General features: G+C 30.1%; 3 protein-coding genes across 8 annotated transcripts; 2 read left to right on the forward strand and 1 right to left on the reverse strand.

Moving 5' to 3' along the window:
• Positions 1 to 7,402: 7,402 nt before the first annotated feature.
• Positions 7,403 to 9,582, forward strand: LOC130967227 (protein terminal ear1-like). The gene is made up of 5 exons (XM_057892041.1): positions 7,403 to 8,114; positions 8,393 to 8,834; positions 8,911 to 9,036; positions 9,110 to 9,251; positions 9,332 to 9,582. Exons 1-5 carry the CDS (start codon positions 7,598 to 7,600, stop codon positions 9,533 to 9,535), a joined length of 1,431 nt encoding a protein of 476 aa, XP_057748024.1. The 5' UTR covers positions 7,403 to 7,597; the 3' UTR covers positions 9,536 to 9,582.
• Positions 9,583 to 11,225: 1,643 nt separating this feature from the next.
• LOC130965828 (50S ribosomal protein L3-2, mitochondrial-like) lies at positions 11,226 to 14,664 on the forward strand. Of its 5 annotated transcripts, none has more exons than XM_057890587.1 (9): positions 11,226 to 11,581; positions 11,896 to 12,105; positions 12,567 to 12,671; positions 12,859 to 12,967; positions 13,087 to 13,511; positions 13,601 to 13,677; positions 13,769 to 13,816; positions 13,900 to 14,049; positions 14,310 to 14,664. In XM_057890587.1, exons 1-5 carry the CDS (start codon positions 11,261 to 11,263, stop codon positions 13,185 to 13,187), a joined length of 846 nt encoding a protein of 281 aa, XP_057746570.1. In that variant the 5' UTR covers positions 11,226 to 11,260; the 3' UTR covers positions 13,188 to 13,511; positions 13,601 to 13,677; positions 13,769 to 13,816; positions 13,900 to 14,049; positions 14,310 to 14,664. The 5 variants fall into 5 exon arrangements, with proteins under 5 accessions (XP_057746570.1, XP_057746572.1, XP_057746573.1 ...); XM_057890589.1 differs by having other exon boundaries at positions 12,859 to 12,972; positions 13,409 to 13,511; positions 14,310 to 14,662; XM_057890590.1 differs by having other exon boundaries at positions 13,409 to 13,511; positions 14,310 to 14,661.
• Positions 14,665 to 14,887: 223 nt separating this feature from the next.
• Positions 14,888 to 17,047, reverse strand: LOC130965829 (3-ketoacyl-CoA synthase 4-like). 2 transcript variants are annotated; one of them, XR_009081237.1, is made up of 3 exons: positions 16,116 to 17,047; positions 15,876 to 15,977; positions 14,888 to 15,783 (listed from the first exon to the last, which is right to left on the reverse strand). XR_009081237.1 is itself a non-coding variant. In XM_057890592.1 (2 exons), exons 1-2 carry the CDS (start codon positions 16,646 to 16,648, stop codon positions 15,732 to 15,734), a joined length of 585 nt encoding a protein of 194 aa, XP_057746575.1. In that variant the 5' UTR covers positions 16,649 to 17,046; the 3' UTR covers positions 14,888 to 15,731. The 2 variants fall into 2 exon arrangements, 1 of the variants encoding a protein (XP_057746575.1); XM_057890592.1 differs by lacking the exon at positions 15,876 to 15,977 and having other exon boundaries at positions 16,116 to 17,046.
• Between the last annotated feature and the right edge of the window lie 5,364 nt (positions 17,048 to 22,411).

Here is a 22,411-nt window from a genome sequence, read left to right on the forward strand (position 1 = left end):
AAGTGTTTGGAGTGAATAAAAATAAACGCCAAATTTGTAAATATCAAAGAATTAGTAATAAGTAGTATAATGAATTAGTCGAATATTGAAGAAAACAAAGAGAAGTAAAGAGCACAGAGAATAGAGAGTAGAGACAAAAATTAGCATTTTTGTATTTTATTTAATAATAATTGAATATAAAATAGAATAAATAATAAAAAAAGTTTACTTTATCTTTTTTTTTCATTCAAAATTTAAAAAGAAAAACAAAATAATAAAAAAATATAATTATGAAAAATTGATAACGATAACAAAAAAATATAAGTTATGTTTTCGTTCAATGTCTTTGTGTTTTAAAATACACTAATTTAGTATCGTAGGATATGATATCTCTATCTATGTCTTGTATGAAAAATATGATTTTATAAATAAATACAGCCTAAATTCAAAAAGAAAAATAAATGATAAAATATATAATTATGAAAAATTGATGACAATAATAAAAAAAATATAAATTGTATTTCTGTTTAATGTTTCTGTATTTTAAAATACTCTAATTTAATATTACAAAATATAATATCTCTCTATCTATGTCTCATTTAAAAAATACGATTTTATAAACAAATGCAACCTAAATTAAGAAACTCATTAATTTAATGTCTTCTCATTTTATATTCTATTATTTGATTTTTAGCCGAAGTTAATCCGGTGCTTCAAATTATTAAAACAAGTCTTTGACGTAGATTAAATTTAAAAAGTGTGGATTAAAATTAACTTTACTTCCATACATGAAACCAAAGCAGTTCAATATTTGTTGCTCTTTAGTTTTTTTCTTTTTCTCTTTTAAGGAAGAAGGTCAACACAAATATGTGGATTATAGTTCAAACAAAAAAAAAAAAAATAGGTTTACTTATTTTGTTAGTTTTTATAATTTTATTAAATTTTTAATTAGGTCCTTATACTTTTTTTTTTTAATTTGATCCTTAAACAGCTTTTAGTTTAGGTCTTTTTTATGTTAAAAATATTAAAATTAATAAAATATTTTTTTCAAAAAATATATGATCAAATATCTAATTAGATTTTTAATTATTAATACTTTTAATTTACAAATAAACATTCAGTTAACTCTAATATTTTTTATAATAAAAAATACTTAACTAAAAATATGAACCTAACTAAAAAAATATATAAAAACTTAATTATAAATTTAGTGGAACTATAGAACTAACAAAGTGATGAAACCAAAAAATTAAAACAAGGTATATCCAACAAATACAAACACTATTTTAGCAAACACAAAGGTATATCTCTACATCAACACCACACTCTCATAAAGGTTTTCAAATTTCCAACTCTACTGTCGGCATTACTGTCCACAGCCTAAGGAGCTGGTCCTTTGCCACTCTTCGCAGCTCACAAAGGATTTGTGGACTACTTAGACAAATAAATACACCCACATTATTTTTAATTTCAAGAATACACAGTTTATTATTGGTCCATTATTTCGTCTCCAAAAACACCTCTATTTTTAGTAAATCTCTAACTAGCATCTTAATGTGTACGGGGGACGAAAATAAGTTGGATGGCAGAGTATTGCAATAGTGATCCAATTAATATTTTTAATGCTTTACTAATTTAAGGACACGATGATAGTTTAGGGTTAAACTATTACCGAGTTGGTATATTAATATTAATATTATGCACTAATTTTAGCAAAAATGTAAATTCGGAAGAGAAAAAATTTCAGCTAAGGATTTAATTTAATTGATAATTTTAAAATACACAATGTAATTTTCAGTTGTCTAAAATACAAATACAAATAACTTATACTTCCCTATGAAGCACAGACACTTCGTTAAGTTGTCGTGTCCGCGTGTCAGACACATTTTAGCACGACACTCATCGACACTCGTCCGACACGCGTGTTTGCCGTGTCCAACCGTATCTTAATAAAAAATAAAAAATTATTCTCCGGACACACTTGGACACACCTAAATACCATCATGTGTCTGCGTGTCCAGTCTTATTCTTAACATATATCGTTGAAATGAGTTTAGAAATAATATATATCATTATTTATTAAAACAAAAAATATTTTAGATACTTTTATATAGTTAAAAAAAGACATTAAAAATAGTTAAAAAATTATTTTATATTTTATCAGCAATAAAATATCAAAAATTCATTGTAATTTATCTAAAAGATACTTTATATTCTATATATATGCCGTGTCCCGTGTCTTATAAAATTTTAAAATTCGTGTGTCCACATGTCTCATATCGTATCGTATCCCGTGTCCGTGTCAGTGTCCGTACATCATAGATACTTCCTAAAGAAAGGAAAACTAAAATTGATCCTACAAATAGGCGGCAGTCCTCCTGTTTTTCGTTAGCTCCCTGGTGGTGCTTGGCTGCTTGCTAACAAAATATTATGCCATTAACTAGTCAAATATCTATGCAACCAGCAAGAATCAATTTCATGTCCTTATACAAAAATAATAAACATATCTAATGTTAAGTAATTATGTAAAATATATCACATTTAGTTATTGTTTCACGGGTAGTGGCTCTAGGGTATGGATATGGAAGAATCCAATAATATGATGAAAATCAGTCAAAATAAAGCATAAGGTAAAACATTGAAAAAGAGAGAGTGGAAGAGAGCTCAACCCAACATGACAGAAGCTAAGGAATGGTTGGGCAAATTAAACTATTAAAGGACAACGGAAATACGTGGAGAAGAGACAACACCATCCAAAGCATCAAACACTATCGGAATCAAAATATTTTTGGTAAAAGATTGTGGAGACTGGAGACTCAGGCTAGGACAATAACTTGGGAATTCTCGCGGACGTGTGGAGGTGCTCCACCACGACCATTGATTATTAATTATTAATTCTCTCATATATGAATTTAAAGTAGGGTGTTCATGCCACAAATTTGCAGATACGATCCGATGATTGTGAATATCTGCTCTACATCCGTATATCTGATCTACGGATATCTGCATAATAATAATAATAAAAAATAAATAAATATATATGTTTAGTATTATATTTACTTGTTTATATGTTTTAGTTAGTAATTATTATTTATATATTATATTATTTTATTTTTGCTATTTAGAAAAAATTTGATTAAAAATATTTTAGGAATAAATAAATTTAAAAGTGCAAAAAAGATATTTTTATTAAATTTTTTACATAAAAATATGATTAAAAAGAAAAAGTTCAATTATGCGGATATATCCGATATCCGATATTCGATCCGATCCGATCCGCACATTTGCAGATAGAATCGGATCTAACATTACAAAATGCAGATATCATATCCAATCCGATTCGATGAAAATTGTGCGAATTAGATCAAATTTTCGGTCATATCCAACCCGATACGATCCACATACACCCCTAATTTACATCCCTAATTTAAAGCCAATAACTATGTCTTCAGGATGGAGGCTTCTTTGTAACAACAGCAAAAATGATATCAGGTTTGGCTAATACAGGATATATGTTAATCTTATTATAAATAAAAAATTAATTTTGTAAATTTGACATATTTTAATAAAAAATTTCAATTAATAATCTTAACATATATATTAACTAAATATATGATAAGAGAAAAATTTAAGAGCTAATAAAATTTATTATTTTTTATCAACACTTTTAATCATTATTCTAATATTTTTTAGTGTAATAATCTAACATATATGTTTAGTTTTTACATTTTTAAATATTATTAATTAATTATTGACTAAAAATAAATTCTGTTAGTGTCTAATATTTTTTATATAAAAATATGAGCGCAATAATATTAATTAATTAAAGCTCAACACTACATAAATCATCATTTTGTATGGGCAAATTAAATCAACGAACGGTAGTCAAGTAGAAGCTAAGTATAGTACATGTGGTCAATGGGTAAAAAAAAAAACCAAGAACACCACTTGTGTCGGTCGGAGACTATAAGTGAAGAGGAAACAGACTCTTGCAGGGAATCCAAACATATAATAAGTTCCACTGTTCAAGCCACCCCTAAAATTAAAGATAGAGACAGTAACCAAATACATACATTGTCTTACATTTGATGCCATGCCATACCATACCATATAAAGCATGGTGATAACAAAAGAAGCTATCATTAGACTAAGATCGGATTAGGGCCCAGCAAAGGAGGGAGGGGGTTCACAAATTCATGGAAATTATATTTGTACGAGACACTGTGCAAGAGCAACACAGAAGCATCTCAATTATTATGGTTCTGCTTCCGCCTTATGTGTGTGTACGACTAGCATTAATTGCAATCAATTCTCATTCTTCACGAGCCACGTGTACGGATTACAGTCAACACCACAAAAAAAGACATGCCAGTCCAGGTTCCAAGGTCCAACAGCCAGCCGGCCAAGCCACTATAGTGTTCATAACTAATGTTCTTCAATAGAATTACTGTGTTGGCATCACATTCAAACATATTTCACTCTATTTTTAAAAACATGACAATAATTTATTTTTATATTTTTAACATATATAATGTTAAAGTAGAAAAATAATATGTATACCTCTTTTTATATACATTTAAGTAGAAAAATATTAAAAGTATATGATGGAAAATGATAAGGGAAAAAGGCGTTAGTATATAAAGAGTAGGGTAAATAACTCGTATAAGTCAATGAAAGTTTAAAAGGAAAAGTTTAAAAGTTAGCAATTTTATTAAATTTTGTATCGAATAAAGAAAAATGAGTCATTTAGATAAAATTTTATATCAATCTTATACTATTAAAATCATTATTAAAGGTTATTTAATTACTATAAATTACAAAAATTATTAACTTTTTAGCACTTCTAAATTCAAAATTTCACCATTTAACCAAAAATAAAAATGGTTCATGAATAAACCAGAGACATAATTCTATATAATTTAAATTAGGCTAATTTAAATTACACTTTTTTTTATGTCTTTTAATGAACTATTTTTGCTTTTGGCTGATTGGTAAAAAATTTTACTCTCATTCACTTGTATAAGTCTTTTTACCCCCAAGAGTATGAAGCTTTTTAAATGTTTTATGGTAAGCAATAACCTTTTATCTATTCTATTTATATTGTGGCACATAAGTAATATAAATAATTAGTCTTGTTGCATAGAATTAAAGTTAATCATTTTAAACAAATTCAGCATTCTTTAAATTAATCAATTTCTTTTTCATATTGCTAACATGTCATAATATGGTCTATATAAATTATTAATTTTGATAGCTGATTTTTTATAAATACTTAGTATAATTGTATAAAACAACAAAAAATTTATGTACAGAAAAATTCAGCTAGTAAATTAATTATTATATATTTTATATGCATATATATTATTTAAATTATATTTAATATATATTTTATATTTAATATGTATCTATGAAGATAACTAATTTAGTTATTAATTTTTTATATTTTTTTTGGTGACTATTATTAATTTTTTATATACACATAATAAAATAATTATTTAAATTTGACGCAAAAAATTCACAACATATGGAATATGAGAAAAAAAACATTTAGGCAATAATTATTCAATCGGCAATCAGTAATTATAACAATTTTATATCTTATTAGAAAATAGATATTGTTACTTTTTTTATAAATTTATATAAATATATAATATAAAAATATTATATGTGAAATAATATTATAAAAAGAGTGTGAAAATATCATTTCCCATCTTATTATACTCTCAAAGAAAAAAGAATTACAGTAGTGAGGAAGTGATTGACATAATAGCAGAATCAAGTAAAGATATAAAAAGAGTTTATTAAGAACACTTAATTGTTCTAGTTAATATAAATAGTTTATTGTTTTAGAGCTGAACCCATAATGAAACTAATGGTACTGTTGAAAAATATTCTTGATATAGGCGTTGAAGATATAATAAAAGTTGGATGATTAGGTTATGAATTTTTAATAGATATGTTAATATTAAAATTGGTGATATTATTTTCAATGATAGATTATGAAACAAATTATTATGGGTTATAAAATCTTTAAAAATTTATCTAAGAATTTTGTACTCATTTTAATTGTGAAAATATTAATTTTAATTAAAGATATTTAATATTAGAGGTATTTTAATAAATTTAAAAAATAAAATAATTGTATTTTATTTTATTTATATTTAAAAAATACATAGTTATTAAAATTTTAATTACAGATATCTGATATTAGAAATATTTTAATAAATTTAAAAAATAAAATAAAAAAATATTTTATTTATTTCTATTTATTTAAAAAAATTTGAGTTTGACAATTTTAATTAAAAATATTTAATTTCAAAAGTATTTTAGTAAATTTTAAAAAATAATATAAAGATATAATAGTATTCTATTTATATTGGAAATTTTAAGGGTATTTTAGATAAAGTATACAAAATTTTCAAAGACAATAAACTTAAACCAAACAAAAATTAACACATTTCTAAGTCTATTATCAATATTTCATGAATTTTATTTTCATAAATCATACATAGTATAATAATAATATATACTTAATAATATTATTACAAAAATTATATTTCTAATAATATCCATAGGCATAAAAATTAATCTTCTAATCACACACACCTTCAATGATCTTAATATCCTATATTCACTTTCCATTTCTTTAGCTAACCAGCTCTCAAACCCCACGAAATGTGCGAAAGTATTTAAATTTAAAGATGTGTTTTTACAATTATTTAGTTGAATTCTACTAATTATTGATTGAGTATTGGTTATGAGTTAATTATATACAAGGAAAATAATAAAGATCAATATCTTTTATCGTTAAAAAGATAGACAAAATTAATTAGTATTTATTTAAGATAATATTTAATTTGATTTTAGCATTTAAATAATTTAAAAATAATGTCAGGTTACTTATTTTAAAAGAAAAAAATTCTAATAAATATTATTTTCATAAAATTATTTTTTGATTATTTAAATATTAAAATAACAGAATTTAAATTTTAAAATAGTACCTAACTATTTATTTAATATTTTGTTAACATGTTAAAAATTATTTTATGGACTAATATAAATTATAATTATAAAATTTAAATATTAAATAGAGACAATTAAAACTTCAGACACTAAATTAAAATTCACGTATAAATCTAAGAGTCAAATTAGGTATTATTTGACCTAAGTTTAGAAATTATTAAATTAATCTTTGATTTACAAATTTCTTTTTATCTTTAATTTAGCTATGTTAATGCACTACTAACATAAACTGTTGATGACGTCAATTTTAAGGAGTGTTAAAAATTTGAGAGAGTAAATGGGACATTAATTATCTCTAATTTAAATATAAATAAAAACAAAAAATATTAATTATGTAACCATCCTTTTTCTTGTATAAAACTCTGAAACGATGAAGTGGGTGCACACTGCACACAACACATATAGTGTATGTCTTCCACTTACACGTAGAAAGACAGAGAGAGACAAAGTGCATTTCTCTCGCAACTTTGGGTTCCGAAGGAAATAAAAGGCAATCACATCAAACAAAGAAGGAAGAACCACAAAACACACACAAACCCATTACCATTTCTTCTCTTCCTTCTTCTCCTTAATTGCTTTTAATTTACACTCTCTAATGGGAAACTTGGACCCCACGGCCCAGGAGTTCAGGCCCAGAAACTATACCCACGGAGCTCCACCTCCAACTCTTCTGAGGCCACCGGCATCACCTCATCCTCAGCCGTGGTACCCTTACTTAGGTCATCAAGTTGGGGTTCGGTGTCCCACGTCATCTCCTACGAGGTCGCTGATGCTAGGCTTGGTACCCTCCGCGACGGTGGTTTCAGAAGCATGGTTGATGAAGGAGCTTGGAGCGTTCGGGGACGTGAGAGGGGTTCGGATGGAAGGGGTTGGTGAGGGAATGGTGATTGCCATGGTTGACTTCTATGACCTCCGACACGCGGAGGCTGCGTTCACCGCCATTCTGGGCCACCACATGAACATGCATGACTACGCCATGGCGGGTGGTGTGTTGTGGGCACAGTACATGGTGCCCTCATGTGATGATGGGGATAACCAAGGGACGCTGCTGATTTTTAATTTGGATTTACATATGGACGCTATCGCTGTCACTAGTATCTTCCAGCCTTTTGGTATTTTCATTATTTTTCTTGTTTTTAGTTCTGATTTAGTTATCAATTTATGAAGCCAAAGGCCATGTTTTTGATGTCTTTTAAGTGGACCGGAGGGGTAGTGTACCATTAATTAGCACGCATATATGATATGATATGGTATGACATGTAACATGTTACATACATACATACATATACATATGATAGTGACATGTCTCTATCCAAAATCTTTATGACTACACTTTTAACTTTTGGTGTGTTTGACTCTGATTTATGTTTATGCTATTATTTTGAATAAGGTGCTGTAAAGGAGGTGAGGCATACCCCACTGAAAAAGAACCAAAGATTCGTAGAGTTCTTTGACATAAGAGACGCAGCAAGGGCTTTGAAGCACATGAATGGCAACCACATTCATGGGAAACCCCTCATTATTGAATTCGGACGGCCAGGAGGAGGACAGTACCGGAAATCAAGTATTGTTACCAAGGGTTGTTGTTATGATGATAAAGATAATCCTAGTGAAGAATTAGTGGGGAATAGTGGGGGCGAAGAAGAGAGAAACAACCGGTGTGATGATGAGTCCATTGTCGGAGACACGAAGCAGTCAAGTAGGCGTCATAGGAAGGGAAAGCATGCAAAGAAGCAGCATCATCATGATGAAACTCGCCGCTTCTTAATCTCTGCACATGATGGAGACTCTAGAACAACCGTCATGATTAAGAACATACCCAATAAGTACAGGTAAATTTAATCTCATTATTCAACTTGAGTGGAGGAGAGGAGGGTTGTTGAGATTGCTTGTTGGATTATTATGCAGCCAGAAGCTACTGTTGAGCATGTTGGATAACCACTGTAATCATTGCAATGAGAAGATTCGGGAAGGCGGCCGTGACCACCAGCCCTTCTCCTCCTATGACTTCCTCTACCTTCCAATTGATTTCAAGTATATATTTATTCGTTCAGTAGTCTTTAATTTGTTTGTGTGGAGAATTTGATGGTGAATTGGAATGAAGCAGGAACAAGTGCAATGTGGGATACGGGTTTGTAAACATGACGTCTCCAGAGGCAACAATGAGACTCTACAAGGCCTTCCATGGCCAACGTTGGCAAGTTTTCAATTCAAGAAAAACTTGCGAGGTTACCTACGCCAGGGTCCAGGTATTATTATTATTATTAGATAGTTATAGCAGTAGTAGAATAGAATATGATTTATTTAATAGCCTAGCCTATGCATAAAGGGATTGGAAGCATTGAAGGAGCATTTCAAGAAGTCCAAGTTGGGATACGAGATGGAGAATTGCCTGCCAGTGATGTTTTCACCTCCTCGAGATGGGAGGCAGCTGACAGAGCCACTTGCAATAGTTGCTCATGCTCATCACCAATCACTCATTGTTAGTAGTAGTACCCAAAGTGACGGCGTTGAAGGTCAATCATCATCATAACGCTGACATATATACTCACTCAAACTACTACTGTATAATGGATTCCATTTTGTGTCAATATTTGTAACTTGCTGAATTTCTAGTTTTACTCCATGTCTACTTACTCTTATTAGGAGACCTAGATAATATTACAGTGATTATCTTTAACTTTTATGTAGGGTTTGGGATCAATGAATATAAGAAAAATATTAGCTAATATTTAGGAGGTTCTATTTAGGTGACATACACTTATTATTATTAAAGAGGAAAGTAGTAGGAGTACCTTCCTAACTCGTTGTTATTCATTACCATTGATAAATCTGAGAGCCAACTCTTGCTATAATAAATAAATGATGGGATTAATGGAGTGAATGATACCTAAAGCAGTGGCATTATCATTAGCTCCAGGTGCAGGAATAAAATAGAAAAGAGAAGCAGTGAAAGACAAGACAAGATGGTTGATTGGGAGTGACATAATTGATAATAGAGCATGGTGCACTTATGGTATGGACAAAGGATTTGATGGTCTCTCTCAAGCGTCAACCTGGTTGGACACTCACACCCCCATACCTTATTACTATCTCGCATTTAGAACAAACAGTGGCTAAGCTAGTTTCCATTAGTACTACTACTACCATTGTTTTGCATTGGAAACACAATTTTTGTACCCAAGTTTGTGTCTTTAGAATAACTACTGTGCGCACAAGAATGAGCCATCTGAAAACTAAACACGCGCCCATAACTTACTAAATTATGTTGAAATGTTGTTTCATTTAATTGCGCTCTCTAACATGCTACAAACTTCAGCCAACCAAGTGCATTGACTGCTACCCCTGAGCCATTTCTAAGGGAGTACAATACAAAATTGTTTATGGAATGTTAACAAGTAGTAAGGGTAGGATTTCTGAGCTTAACCAATAAGAAAAAGTCATTAATTAATGATTTAATATATTTTTTAATATAAAAATTAATTTTATTTTAAATTATTAAATTATATAATAATATTATATTTAATAATTTATAAATAAAATTAAATAAATTAAAAATTAAAATAAAAATATTCTCACATTGTAAATAAAATTTAATTGAATTTATATAAAAATCTTAACTAATCCGTTAGAATTAGCTACCCTATCCATTGAGAAACTATTTTTTTTTCCCTCAGCTGAGGAACAGACGTGGCACAATATAAACTTGACACATTTTCGGACAATTATTGCTACGTTCTCCCGCTCTTTCTAGTTTCTGTGCTTATGCCACGCGGTTTCTATTCTTTTTAGATGGATAATTAATAATGGTATTTGTTACGGTACAATGATAAATTAATACGTACCGATACGTTTAAAATATAGACAAATAACAATAAGACAAGTGGAATTTATTTTTCACGTCAGCATTTAATTTTTTCTTTTTTAAATATGTAATATATCACCATTTTTACTAAAACATCCTTTTAATTAAATAAAAATAAAAAATATTTATTTATTCAATTTTATAAAAAAAACTTAAATATTCTTTTTTTATTTAATTAGACAAAAATACTCTTTTAAATTAATTAAATTTTAAAATTCAATTAATTATAAAATTTTTCAAAAAATTGAAACGACAAAATAAAAATATATTAAAAAAAACAAAAAATCAAAATTATTCTAAATCTATATTAAACATATTAAAAAAATAAAAAATTAAAATTGTTCTTCATCTTCTGAATTTGGTTTTTCTCTATTTTTCCTATGCAGCTCTGCGATGCTGGCCCTTTCGAGAGGCCTCGTTTCTCATTTTCAATTCTTCGCAACCGATGCGGCGGCGGTGGCGGCGACACCATTTCCTGTTCGATTTCTGAGGGGATTCAGCTTCGATGCCGCCCCTGAGTCTCGGATTATCGATGCGAAGCCAGGGGTGATGACCCCAAATTCCAAACGAACCGGGATTATAGCCCTCAAGTGTGGTATGAGTGCACTCTGGGATAAATGGGGCGCTAGAATTCCAATAACCGTACTTTGGGTCGATGATAATATCGTTTCTCAGGTTAAGACTCCGGAGAAGGAAGGAATCTTTGCCCTCCAAGTGCGTAGCATTGTCATTTTTGTGTGTGTTAAAAACAAAATTGCATTCTTTTGGTGGTTTCTGCTTGTAAAAAGTTTAGATCATATATTATTTTGTTCTTGATTTTGAGGTTAGAGTCATTTACACCAAAGGGAAGAGTAGAGTGTAAATAAAGGACGATGTCCTGATTGTTAATTTAGCTCAAACTCGCAGAAATTCAATGTATGATTTTGTTTTTCTCACTGGAGTAGTATTCTTTTGTCTTGGCAAGTTGCATGAGGGTTAAGTTTGTGTTATCTAATTATAAAGTTTTTTGCTGCTTTGTTTCTAGTTAGATTGGTTGTGGGCAGAAGAAGGAGAAGCATTTGACCAAGCCTGAAGTGGGTCATTTTCGGGCTCAAGGAGTTCCAATGAAGAGGAAGCTAAGGGAGTTTCCGGTGACAGAAGATGCACTTCTTTCTATTGGTACTTTGCTTAATGTTCGTCATTTTGTGCCAGGCCAGTATGTTGATATAACGGGAATCACAAAAGGAAAAGGTTTTCAGGTGATTATCTCTTATCTTAATGTTAAATACTGCTCATATGTATAGTGTGATTGGATTTATTCTCATGCAATGATAGGACAGTGCATGGCATCTTTTTTTTATTGTTTTTTGTTTTTAGTAATGCTTTTACCATTCCTCCCATTTTCAATTGGTTAAAAAATGGTGAAAGTTCTTATAGAAAATTGTAATTAAGCTCAAATATTGATTTTGATGCTACCAATTATCTAAGTCCTGAAGTTGCAAGAATAAGTTAATAAATCCAACAAATCTTGAAACAAGGGTCTTTGTAGTTCTCCTTTTGCTGTTTTTATATTATTTATTCATTGGATATGTATATGCATAGTCCTTTGTGTGTTGAATCCTTCTTTGTACTCAAAGGGGACAGTTGTTTGCTATTGGTCTTATAGACCTTAATCTCTTAGTTATATGATTTTCAATTTCCATTTTTCATTTTTTACCAGGGTGGAATGAAGCGGCATGGATTTAAGGGAATGCCTGCATCCCATGGTGCATCATTATCACATCGAAGCATTGGTTCTACAGGTCAAAGGGACGCTCCTGGAAAGGTAAGTCAGAATTCTGTAAACTGGTCATTTTTTTGCTTTCTTACTACACAGCTTTCTGTTTTTTCATGTTCATATGTGATAATATTTTTTTATTCCATGAATAAACTGATTTTATTTGGAAGAATGTTGTTTGCTTATTGTTATTAATTTATCATTCTAAATAATTATTTTTACCATCACATTTCAGGTGTTTAAAGGTAAAAAGATGCCTGGACGCATGGGTGGGGAGCAAAGAACAGTTAAAAATGTGTGGGTCTACAAAATTTGTCCAGCAAGGAATTTGATGTGGGTGAAAGGTCAGGTAGATTCTTAATACTTTTTGGTTATTCACAGTGAAGTGTGAATAGAGCTAAATAGCATAAAATATCTGATGTACACATCTGTCACTTGTGCATGATTGCTCTAAATTTTTTAGAGTTGGTGTCCTCCAATCCACATCACATTCATAGTATAGACTATCATGGAATTTTTAATGAGCCAAAAGCATTCTTGCAACAAGTGGTGTATAAGGATTAATCTTATTTGGATGGCAAAACATCAGGAAAGGATGGCCCTAGAAGCTAAATGCTTGGCAATAGTGAAAGCAGATATAGACAACCGCTGAGCTACTCTTTTTTTTTTTATGTTGTCATTCTACACTTGATCTAGTTAACTGTCAAAATATTTGCCACTACTAAAATGTCTGCAAACCCATTCTAATGTAATTTCTTTTTCTTTTTTAATCTTATTTTGAGCAGCCTCTAGAGCAACCAGACAAAATGACAAAAATTATAATTGAAGCTCTGGATAAAACCGGGTAGAGAGGAATCATCAACAAAGGCTGGGATGGACTTGGGAATTGTGAGTCTTGATTTTCTGCCTGTATCATGCCAGCAGTATACTGCATTTTTCACCTCATTGTGAAGCATATAGTAATTTTTGTTTCTCAGTGGTAGAAACAAAGAAATCCGTGACCTTATTGGACAACTGTCCACATGATTGGCAATTCCCAAAATGCAAGACTGTGGTAAGTATACAACTTCTCTAAGTGGCTTAGAAGTCAATTGTTTTGAGCATAACATTGAAACCTGGTTGTAAGATGTTCTAAATATTTCCAGGTGCATCATGGGGGTGCTGGAACAACTGCTGTTGGTCTTAGAGCTGCAGTAATGTATCTTGCATTTGTGAATTTTGTAATCTAAGTGGTGTATTCATCTTACAACAAGAACATCTCTGTTTGTTTCTGCAGTGCCCAACAACAATTGTACCATTCTTTAGGGACCAGCCATTTTGGGGAGAGCGAGTGCATGCCAGAGGAGTAGGCCGGGCACCGATTCCAGTGGATGAATTTACATTAGGCAGGCTGGTTGATGCTATAAACTATATGCTGAAGCCAGAGGTAATATATATGCGATCAAAGTGGTTAGTATTTGTCTCATACCATATGTACCAGAAAAAGGAAAGTAGAGAAAGCTTTTAGATGTAAAGGGAACTAATCATCAGAGACAAAGCCAAGCATAAGATCCATTTATAATTTTCTCCTAAAATACAGCATGGAATCATACAGAAGAGAGTATAAATAAAACAAATGCAAGTTATGTTCACAATTTTGGCTTTTTATTAGCACTACATGTTTTACATCGTTCTTACATCTCACAGGTAAAAAGGAATGCCGAAGAACTTGCCGATGCCATGAAACATGAAGATGGGGTGGCAGGAGCAGTTGCAGCCTTCTATAAACATTATCATCCTCAAACACCTGATTCCGAGACCAACCATCAACCGGCAGTCGTGCCTAGACTTGAGTTCTCCTTCCTAGGATGCTTTGGTCTCTCTAGATCTAAATCCACAACTTCTAGATAGATATCAATCCTCGTTATTCTAGATAGATATAAATCCTCGTACAGCTAACTGGCTCACTTAAATCACATGTTCACCCTTCAGTCTACTCTAATGTAATGTGCCATTAAGAAATGTAAATCGTGGTTTTTTTTTTTAATTCTGTGTAATCATCTCCATGGATATTTCTGAATGATCCATCAGGATCTAATTTACTTGTAAATGATAATCACTCTTCTCTCTTATTTAGCAGCAAATAGTGAATGTTCCTGCTCCTCATTTCATTGATCAATGCTACTTGTTTTACACCCACTGGTGGATGGAATGTAAATTTCATTTACTTTAGGTCTTATCTCTTATACTAAGAAATCAAGGTATATTAACTCGGATTCGTTATCTTCGGAGAACAATAAGGAACAAGGTATCAGTCTGTACCCAAAATGAACTAGTAACAATTTTCCTAACTAACTAATAACTAACTCTAAGTCTGCAAATGTCAGTAACGGACCACACTACTAACTAATAACTGTCAGCAACAAAAGAAATCTGTTTAACTAAAGTTATCTTGTGTGTGGATTGAAGAAGGTGAATCATTGAAGTGCCTTGCGGAAGGGCCAAATTTGAACTTTTTCGGTAGGCAATTTGAACTTCTTTTGCCAAGTTAGCCAAATTAAGCATGTGGGAAAATGATTTGGCAATGACAATAGAATCCCCAGCATCAAGACCAGTTAGCATATTCCCAAGTTCCTCCAACTTCTCAGTCTTATGCTTCCCTTCATACTCAGCTGAAAGCTCATAACAATTTTGATCCTATTAAGCATCAAATTGTTTAAACTATAAGGCACAACAGGAAAATAACAAAGAAAGAATAAATTACAAAACAAAGCGGAATATTGGGTTCCTCTTTTTGAGTCAGTGCCCATCCTTAGTATGTAACATGTTTGAGAGTACTTGTGCATATTAAACTTCTCCCCTCTTTTCTAGAGTCAATAGATCAAAATATTACCAGGAAAGAAAAAAAGGAGCAGATTTTGTGCATCATATCAAAGTGGACCTGAATTTATTTACTTAAGAGTTTGCATTTACTTATGGCTCTAAAACAAAATAAAAAAGAGTGAAGCCCCCTGGTTCTAGATTAACGTTTCTGTTGCATTCCAATTGCTACAATTGAAGAAAAACCACTGACATGCAACACACTTTTTTTGGTGCTTGTCAGAATCTCTCGAAATTGTTCTAGCCATATCAGCCATCTGAGGTGCACTTGAAAGGATTCATTTCCATTCTGAGTCCAGTCCTGAAAATGAGACATATTTCCTCAGTTATGAACAACAGCACTATCAATGGTTTGAAATAGTTCAAATTTTGAGCATATGTTCAGAAAAATACAAGGAAGCAATCAGCTTCACTAGTCTTGGCTACCAAATTCTTTAACATATGTAAGTTCCTTTAATGTTTGTCTCACAAGTGAGAAAGCAAGCATCTATCTACCTGTAGCCAAATATCTATCCCCAGATTAATAAAGGGTATTATAAACTAGAAAATCAAATTGTAGAAAAATTTTAACATGATTTTAGAAAATAGCAGAACAAAAGAAATTTAGACAATAAATTCAGCGTAATTCACAACCTCATGCCCTGGAAACTCAAATGTTCAAAACTTGATCGGAAAAATCTTCTAACAGCCTTATTTGTCCTCACAACATGAACAAGCTTGTACTTTGCTCTTCTCTTAACAGAGCCTTTGTTGGACAACAAAACAGCAGAACCACCAACACGGAACAAACAATTTGGGATCAGCATAGATTTCTTGTTCCCAAAGTACCAATTCTGAGTAATGTTCTCAGTGCTAACAACAACAGCATAAGTGTTCCTATGAACTTGAAGCATGTCCTTAGCAAGATCAATGGCTATAACTCCTGCACTACAACCCATACCACCCAAATTGAAGCTTCTAATGTTACCCCTAAGCTTGTACTTGTTCACAATCATTGCAGAAAATGAAGAAGTTGGGTTAAACAAACTGCAATTCACAACAAGAACACCAATATCCTTAGGCTTAATCTTTGTATTAGTAAAGAGATTATCCAAAGCACCAAACATAACATTCTCAAATTCTTCTCTTGCAGCAGCCATGGAAGGAGTTGGAGGGATATGATGCATGGCTTCGGTTACATACTGACCGTCGAAGTCTAAGATTTTGTTCTTGGTTTTTCCAATGAGCAGTCTGAGAAGAGGGGGGCAGAATCGTGACGGAGACAGAGGCCAGGTGACGAACACAACTCAAAAGACAGTGGTGGGTTGGAAGAATATGCGACGACCAGACGAAGACGATGGTGACTGAGCGCTCGACGGACGGCGGCAGGAGCGCGATGGAGCAAATGAATACCAGGAACTGATGCGCCGAGGTCGAGGAAGAAGAAGCTGCGATTCTTGAAGGAGGAAGAAGCACGGACGACCAGACGACGATGGTAGTGTCTGAGAGCGACGGACGGCGGCAGTCCTTGCGGCGGTGGTGGAGAAGCTAGGGTTCAGGGGAGAAGCTGTTAAGATAGGGGTATTTAAAGGGTACTTTTGTCTAATCAAATAAAGGAAGAATGTTTAAGTCTTTTCATTAAAATTAAATAAAATTTATTTTTTATTTTTATTTAATTAAAAAAGTGTTTTAGTAAAAATGATGATATACTATATATTTAAAAAAAGAAAAAATTAAATGTTGATGTAGAAAATAAATTCCACATAATTTATTATTATTTGTCCACATTTTAAATGTATCGGTACAGCAAACAGCATTAATGATAATAATATGTTTTAGTTGAAATTTAATTATATTTTTCAAAAAATGCCATTTAATGGATTCTTTTATTGATCTGAATTATTGGGCTACATTCTTGAAGGTTGTTGGGCTCTTTTGTGGGTGGAGCAAGGCAATACATTTGGACCTAATAATAATAATAATATCAAAAGTGTAGGTGATTTTTAGAAAAATAATAATGAGACATATTTTACGCATAAAAATGTATTGTGAGTTTTTGTTCAATTTCTTTGTCGACAATACTCCAATATGAATTTGAATAAGAAACCATTATAATATTCTAATATCTTTTAATTTTTAGAAATTTTTTTTAAAAAATTAGGTAAAATAATTATAATACTTTGTTTCACCAAAAAAATGTATAATAAAGTGATTCAGTTAAAAAACTTAAAAGTTAATAATTAAAGACAAATTTATTAAAAATTATTTTATAGACTTAATATCATAACATGTTTAAAAAAATAATCACTCAGCAATTTTGATATTGAGTAATATGAATGATCATATTAATGATAAGAAACAATAAAAGATAATTTTTTTTATCGATTCTTACCAATTTTCATTTTTAAATGGTCATAGCACTAAATTGGACCGATTGAATTTTAATTTACTATTTTTTCGATCAAATCAAACGATTCAGTTCTTACAATTATGTTCCCAACAGTGTCAAGCTCAACTTGAGCCATATATATTTCTCACCAGTACACTTATGAAGGTGTGAGCTTATATTTGGTTTTGAGTTGTCATCACTGCTATTGTCATCGTAATTACTATTGTCGTTGTCTTTTTTTTATTGTTGTTTATGTTGTTGTTTAATTATTTTTTTATTCTCTTTTATTATTATTATCATTATTCTTCTTGTCTTCCTCTTTTTTTTTCCTATAAATATTAGGATAACTAGAATATAAAAATTTTGATGCATAACACAAAAATTTTAATATACAATATAAAATTTTTTGAAAGACTACATGCTCAAAATATTGACACCCAACTAATAAAATATGTATAACACATAAATGTTAATATACAACATAAAATCTTGATACATAACACAAAAATTTTAATGTGCAACATAAGAGTATTCAAGACCTTGCTAAATTCGAGGCATATTTTGCCGGGTTTCGATTCGCCATTTCTATCTAGTGTTATTTTTAAGGTTAGTTTAGGTTATGCTTTGGGCTACTCGACCTAGTCCGAAATTGCTTTTTATAATAAAAATATATATATTTTAGAGTGAAATTAGTAATATCATATTATACTTTAATATTTTTTATATTATTCGGTATTGTTTTTGTTTTAAAAATAATTTATTTTAATATAAATATGATATAATATTTGTTAGATTTAATTTTTAAAAGTAAAATTTTATTACTTTAATATATAAAATTTACAAATTTGTATATTCTAATTTCACATAGGATTGATCCGATTTAATCCGATTTATTTTGGATCACTTTCGAGTCATGTCAAAATAGATCCGGTGACCTTTTAGAGACATGTTCGGGTCTACTTAAATCTAGCCCGGTCCATGAACACCGCTAGTGCATCACACAAATTTTTGGAGCATAACAAAACTTGTATGTTATGTGCAAAAAGTTTGTGTGCTATACTATACCAATGAAATATGCATAATATATACATAAATTTTGTTGTGCACATAAATTTTTAGAGGACTACATACCCAGAACATTGACTCCCTAACTAATAAAATATATTTGTAGCAATAATTTGTGTTATGTACAAAAATGTGTGTTATATATAAAAATTTATATGCTATATCGATAAATTTGTGTTATGTGCAAAATTTTATATATTATATTTTAAAAAATTTTATGTTATATCGATAAATTTTAATTTTTGTTCTACAACGAAAATTTATATACTGCATAAAACGTAAAAAAAATGAAATAGTACTTGTATCTGTATTTTTTTATTGAGCTTACATCAACTTAATTAAATTCAATTAAAAAAATATTTGTACATATAATATTATTTTAAATTTATCTTCGTATTGAAACAAACATCAACAAAATATCCCCCCAATTAATGATGCCAACAATACTTGTAAAATTTATTTGAATAAAGAAATTAAAAGCTCAATCTTTCCAAATTACAACTATAATAAGTGATGAAAAAAGCAGACATGATAAATTGTATAGCTATAATGGGACGGAATAATTGGAATTTGGAGACAAATATAAATGGTTCCAATTCTAAAGGTATGATGTGTTAAAAAAGTAATAACACTTTATAGTTTATAGGGACTCAATAATGCAACATAGAGATAACGTAACTTGTCTTTAGAGTTGTCTTTAATTTGAACATTAAACTAAGAGAATTATTGAAATGAAGATGTAAAAAATATTTTTTTATAAAAATATTTTGTAATAAAATTTAATTTATATATTTTGTTAGTGAAAACTCAGATGCAATTGATTTTATGTGAAATTGATAACTGAGAGTCGTTAGATGATTTGACTGATTTAACTAAATTTTTGTCTAACGACTCTCGGCTATCAATTTCACATAAAATCGACTACACCTGAATTTTCATTTATTTATTATATTTTAAATAAAAATAATATTTTTATAATTCATCGTTTAAGAATTAAATTTCTTTTAATATAAAAAAATTATAAAATCTTCGTTAAAATATCTACCTTAAATTAAAAAAGCCTCCTTTTGATTTAATATGCAATTATCGACGGAGAGGGGACCAAAAAAGGTTCACTATTTTGAGTTTTTATATCCTGCTAGTCAATTTATCCATGTCATGCATGATGCATCAAATTCGCACCATTATTTCTCAAAAGGCGATTTCCCATTGGTTGCTAGTATCACAAAAACTGGCAGAGACCAAAGAGCGAGCTTCAATTGATGGATAAAGCTAGCATCGCTGGAGAAACCAAGAACAATAATAAGACAACCACAAAATTCGCCTTTTTGGCCTACTATATATTTATTGTTAATTATTAAATAAATGGAATTGCGCTGTGCCAAGTCTCACTCCTCTCGTTTCTCAATTGTATCTGCATGACTGCATGTGTGAGAAGTGTTAAAATAATCTCAACTTGGACAATGGAGTGATGGACATTGGCAACGATGATTAAAGAATGCGTATTCTACACCCCAAAACTGTGTCTACCAAGTATATCTATACTGTACAGTACAAGAGAAATTCTTGGCCGGTGATACTCCATTATTAGTTGGATTTAATCATGCTTAATTAATTGTTAAATTAAATTATATTTTAAGATAAATTAAAATTTTTCAGCCATGACTAATTAAAATTTTTTAAAATTAACTTCATTTATATAAACTTAAGTTTAATTATTCGATAGATTTCTATAATTTTATTGAATTTTCAATTAGGTTCTTATTATTTTTTTTTTTCAACTAGGTCCCTAAACATTAATTTGTGTTTGTTTATGTTTTCAGTTGTTGAATCTATTGACCAAAAATGGCCCAAGCCATGTTACTTTGGTTACTAATAAGTGAAATGGTGAGAATTCTCTTGAATTGATTGACCTGTCTCATGTCCCAACAGTTTACTGCATTTCTTTTTCAAATGAAAGTCCCAAGATTTATGATTATGATTTATGAGTCTTTTAAGTATTTGGAATGTTGGCTCTTATGTGGTGTTTTGTTGGTCAGCAATTCAGAATTACTGCACTCATTCTGGATCTCTCCCACCCCTCTTTTTTCTCTTTGATGGTTGGGGTCATTTTATTTTCCGCAGTGGTATATATGGTCTATTATGAATGCAAGGGCAATCAAGCTTTTTCTAAAAAATTTGGTATCATGCAATTTTAAAAATTTTCATTAGTTTGCTTCAATAATCCGAAGAGTTTAAAGAATCATTGAATAGGAATTATAGAAATATCTTTAATTGAATATTTATAATTTTATCGAATTTTCAATTAGGTATATATATATATTTTAATTGGGTCCCTAAGAGTATAAAAGTAATTTCACAATTCACTAATATTTTTTTTACGTTTAACATTAATAAGGACTAAATTAAAAAAATATAATGTATAGGGACTCAATTAAAAAGAAAAAAATATAGGGACCTAATTAAAAATTCGATAAAACTATAAGGACTTGCAGAATAATTAAACCTAAACTTAATAACATTTTAATTTTTAGCTCGCTTTCTTCCACTTATCACACTCTTAAGGGGTTTCACATATTAATTATAATATCATATTTCTAACTATTAAGGCATCCTTCGAATCACCACTTATTGTTCCCTTTTACGATTTGAATTTCATATTTAAGAATGTAATAAAGACTAATAATAATAAAGAATAAAGAATTATACTAATAATATTCCTTAAGTGACTTTAATTGTAATTGGTTTGTATAAGACAAAAGTTTCATATAGCAACTAATTCCTTTGTTTCATTTCATTATCATTGCAGGAGCAGAAGAAAGGTAAATGTTGCATAGGTTCAGAGGCAAAAATCACTTTAATGTAATTGAAACACAATCAGAAATGTCAATATTAAGTATTTAAGTACCTAAAAATCATGAACTTTAGGGCAATTGGAAGCACAATTAGGATAGGGTAAATAAATTCACAATAAGTCGTAGTTATCATTTTAAATAATATGGCATTTGAATTCAATTTTAATACGGTGTTTATATCAGAAGGAGTTGAATAATTTGAACAACAAATAGATTCACTCGATAAGGTTATTTTCAATCAACCAATTTTTAAGAATATGAAAAATCATATTAATTCTAATGAGGTACGGTAATAAACCGATTTAATTTTTTTGTGTTTTTATGTGCGGTTACAATTATACTATATTAAGTAGTGTACTACCAATTTTAACACTTTATTTAATACATAACATTTATAAAGTTCATGCTTTATGTCATCCACAAATTCTTACAAATTAACATCCATAATCACATAAAATTAACATCCATTTTAACATAAATAACATCTATAATGACATGAAATTAATATCCAAAATTACAGTAGTGTGTTTTAGTTATTATATTTGACATTGAAACTAGCCCTTATTGCATAGATAACTATCAGGTTGAGTTTGGATTGTTGTTTTTTTCTTTTTTTTTTCCAAGTCATAAACCAAGATATT

Source organism: Arachis stenosperma, chromosome 3, assembly GCF_014773155.1.
Source record: "Arachis stenosperma cultivar V10309 chromosome 3, arast.V10309.gnm1.PFL2, whole genome shotgun sequence".
NCBI classification, from domain to species: Eukaryota; Viridiplantae; Streptophyta; class Magnoliopsida; order Fabales; family Fabaceae; genus Arachis; species Arachis stenosperma.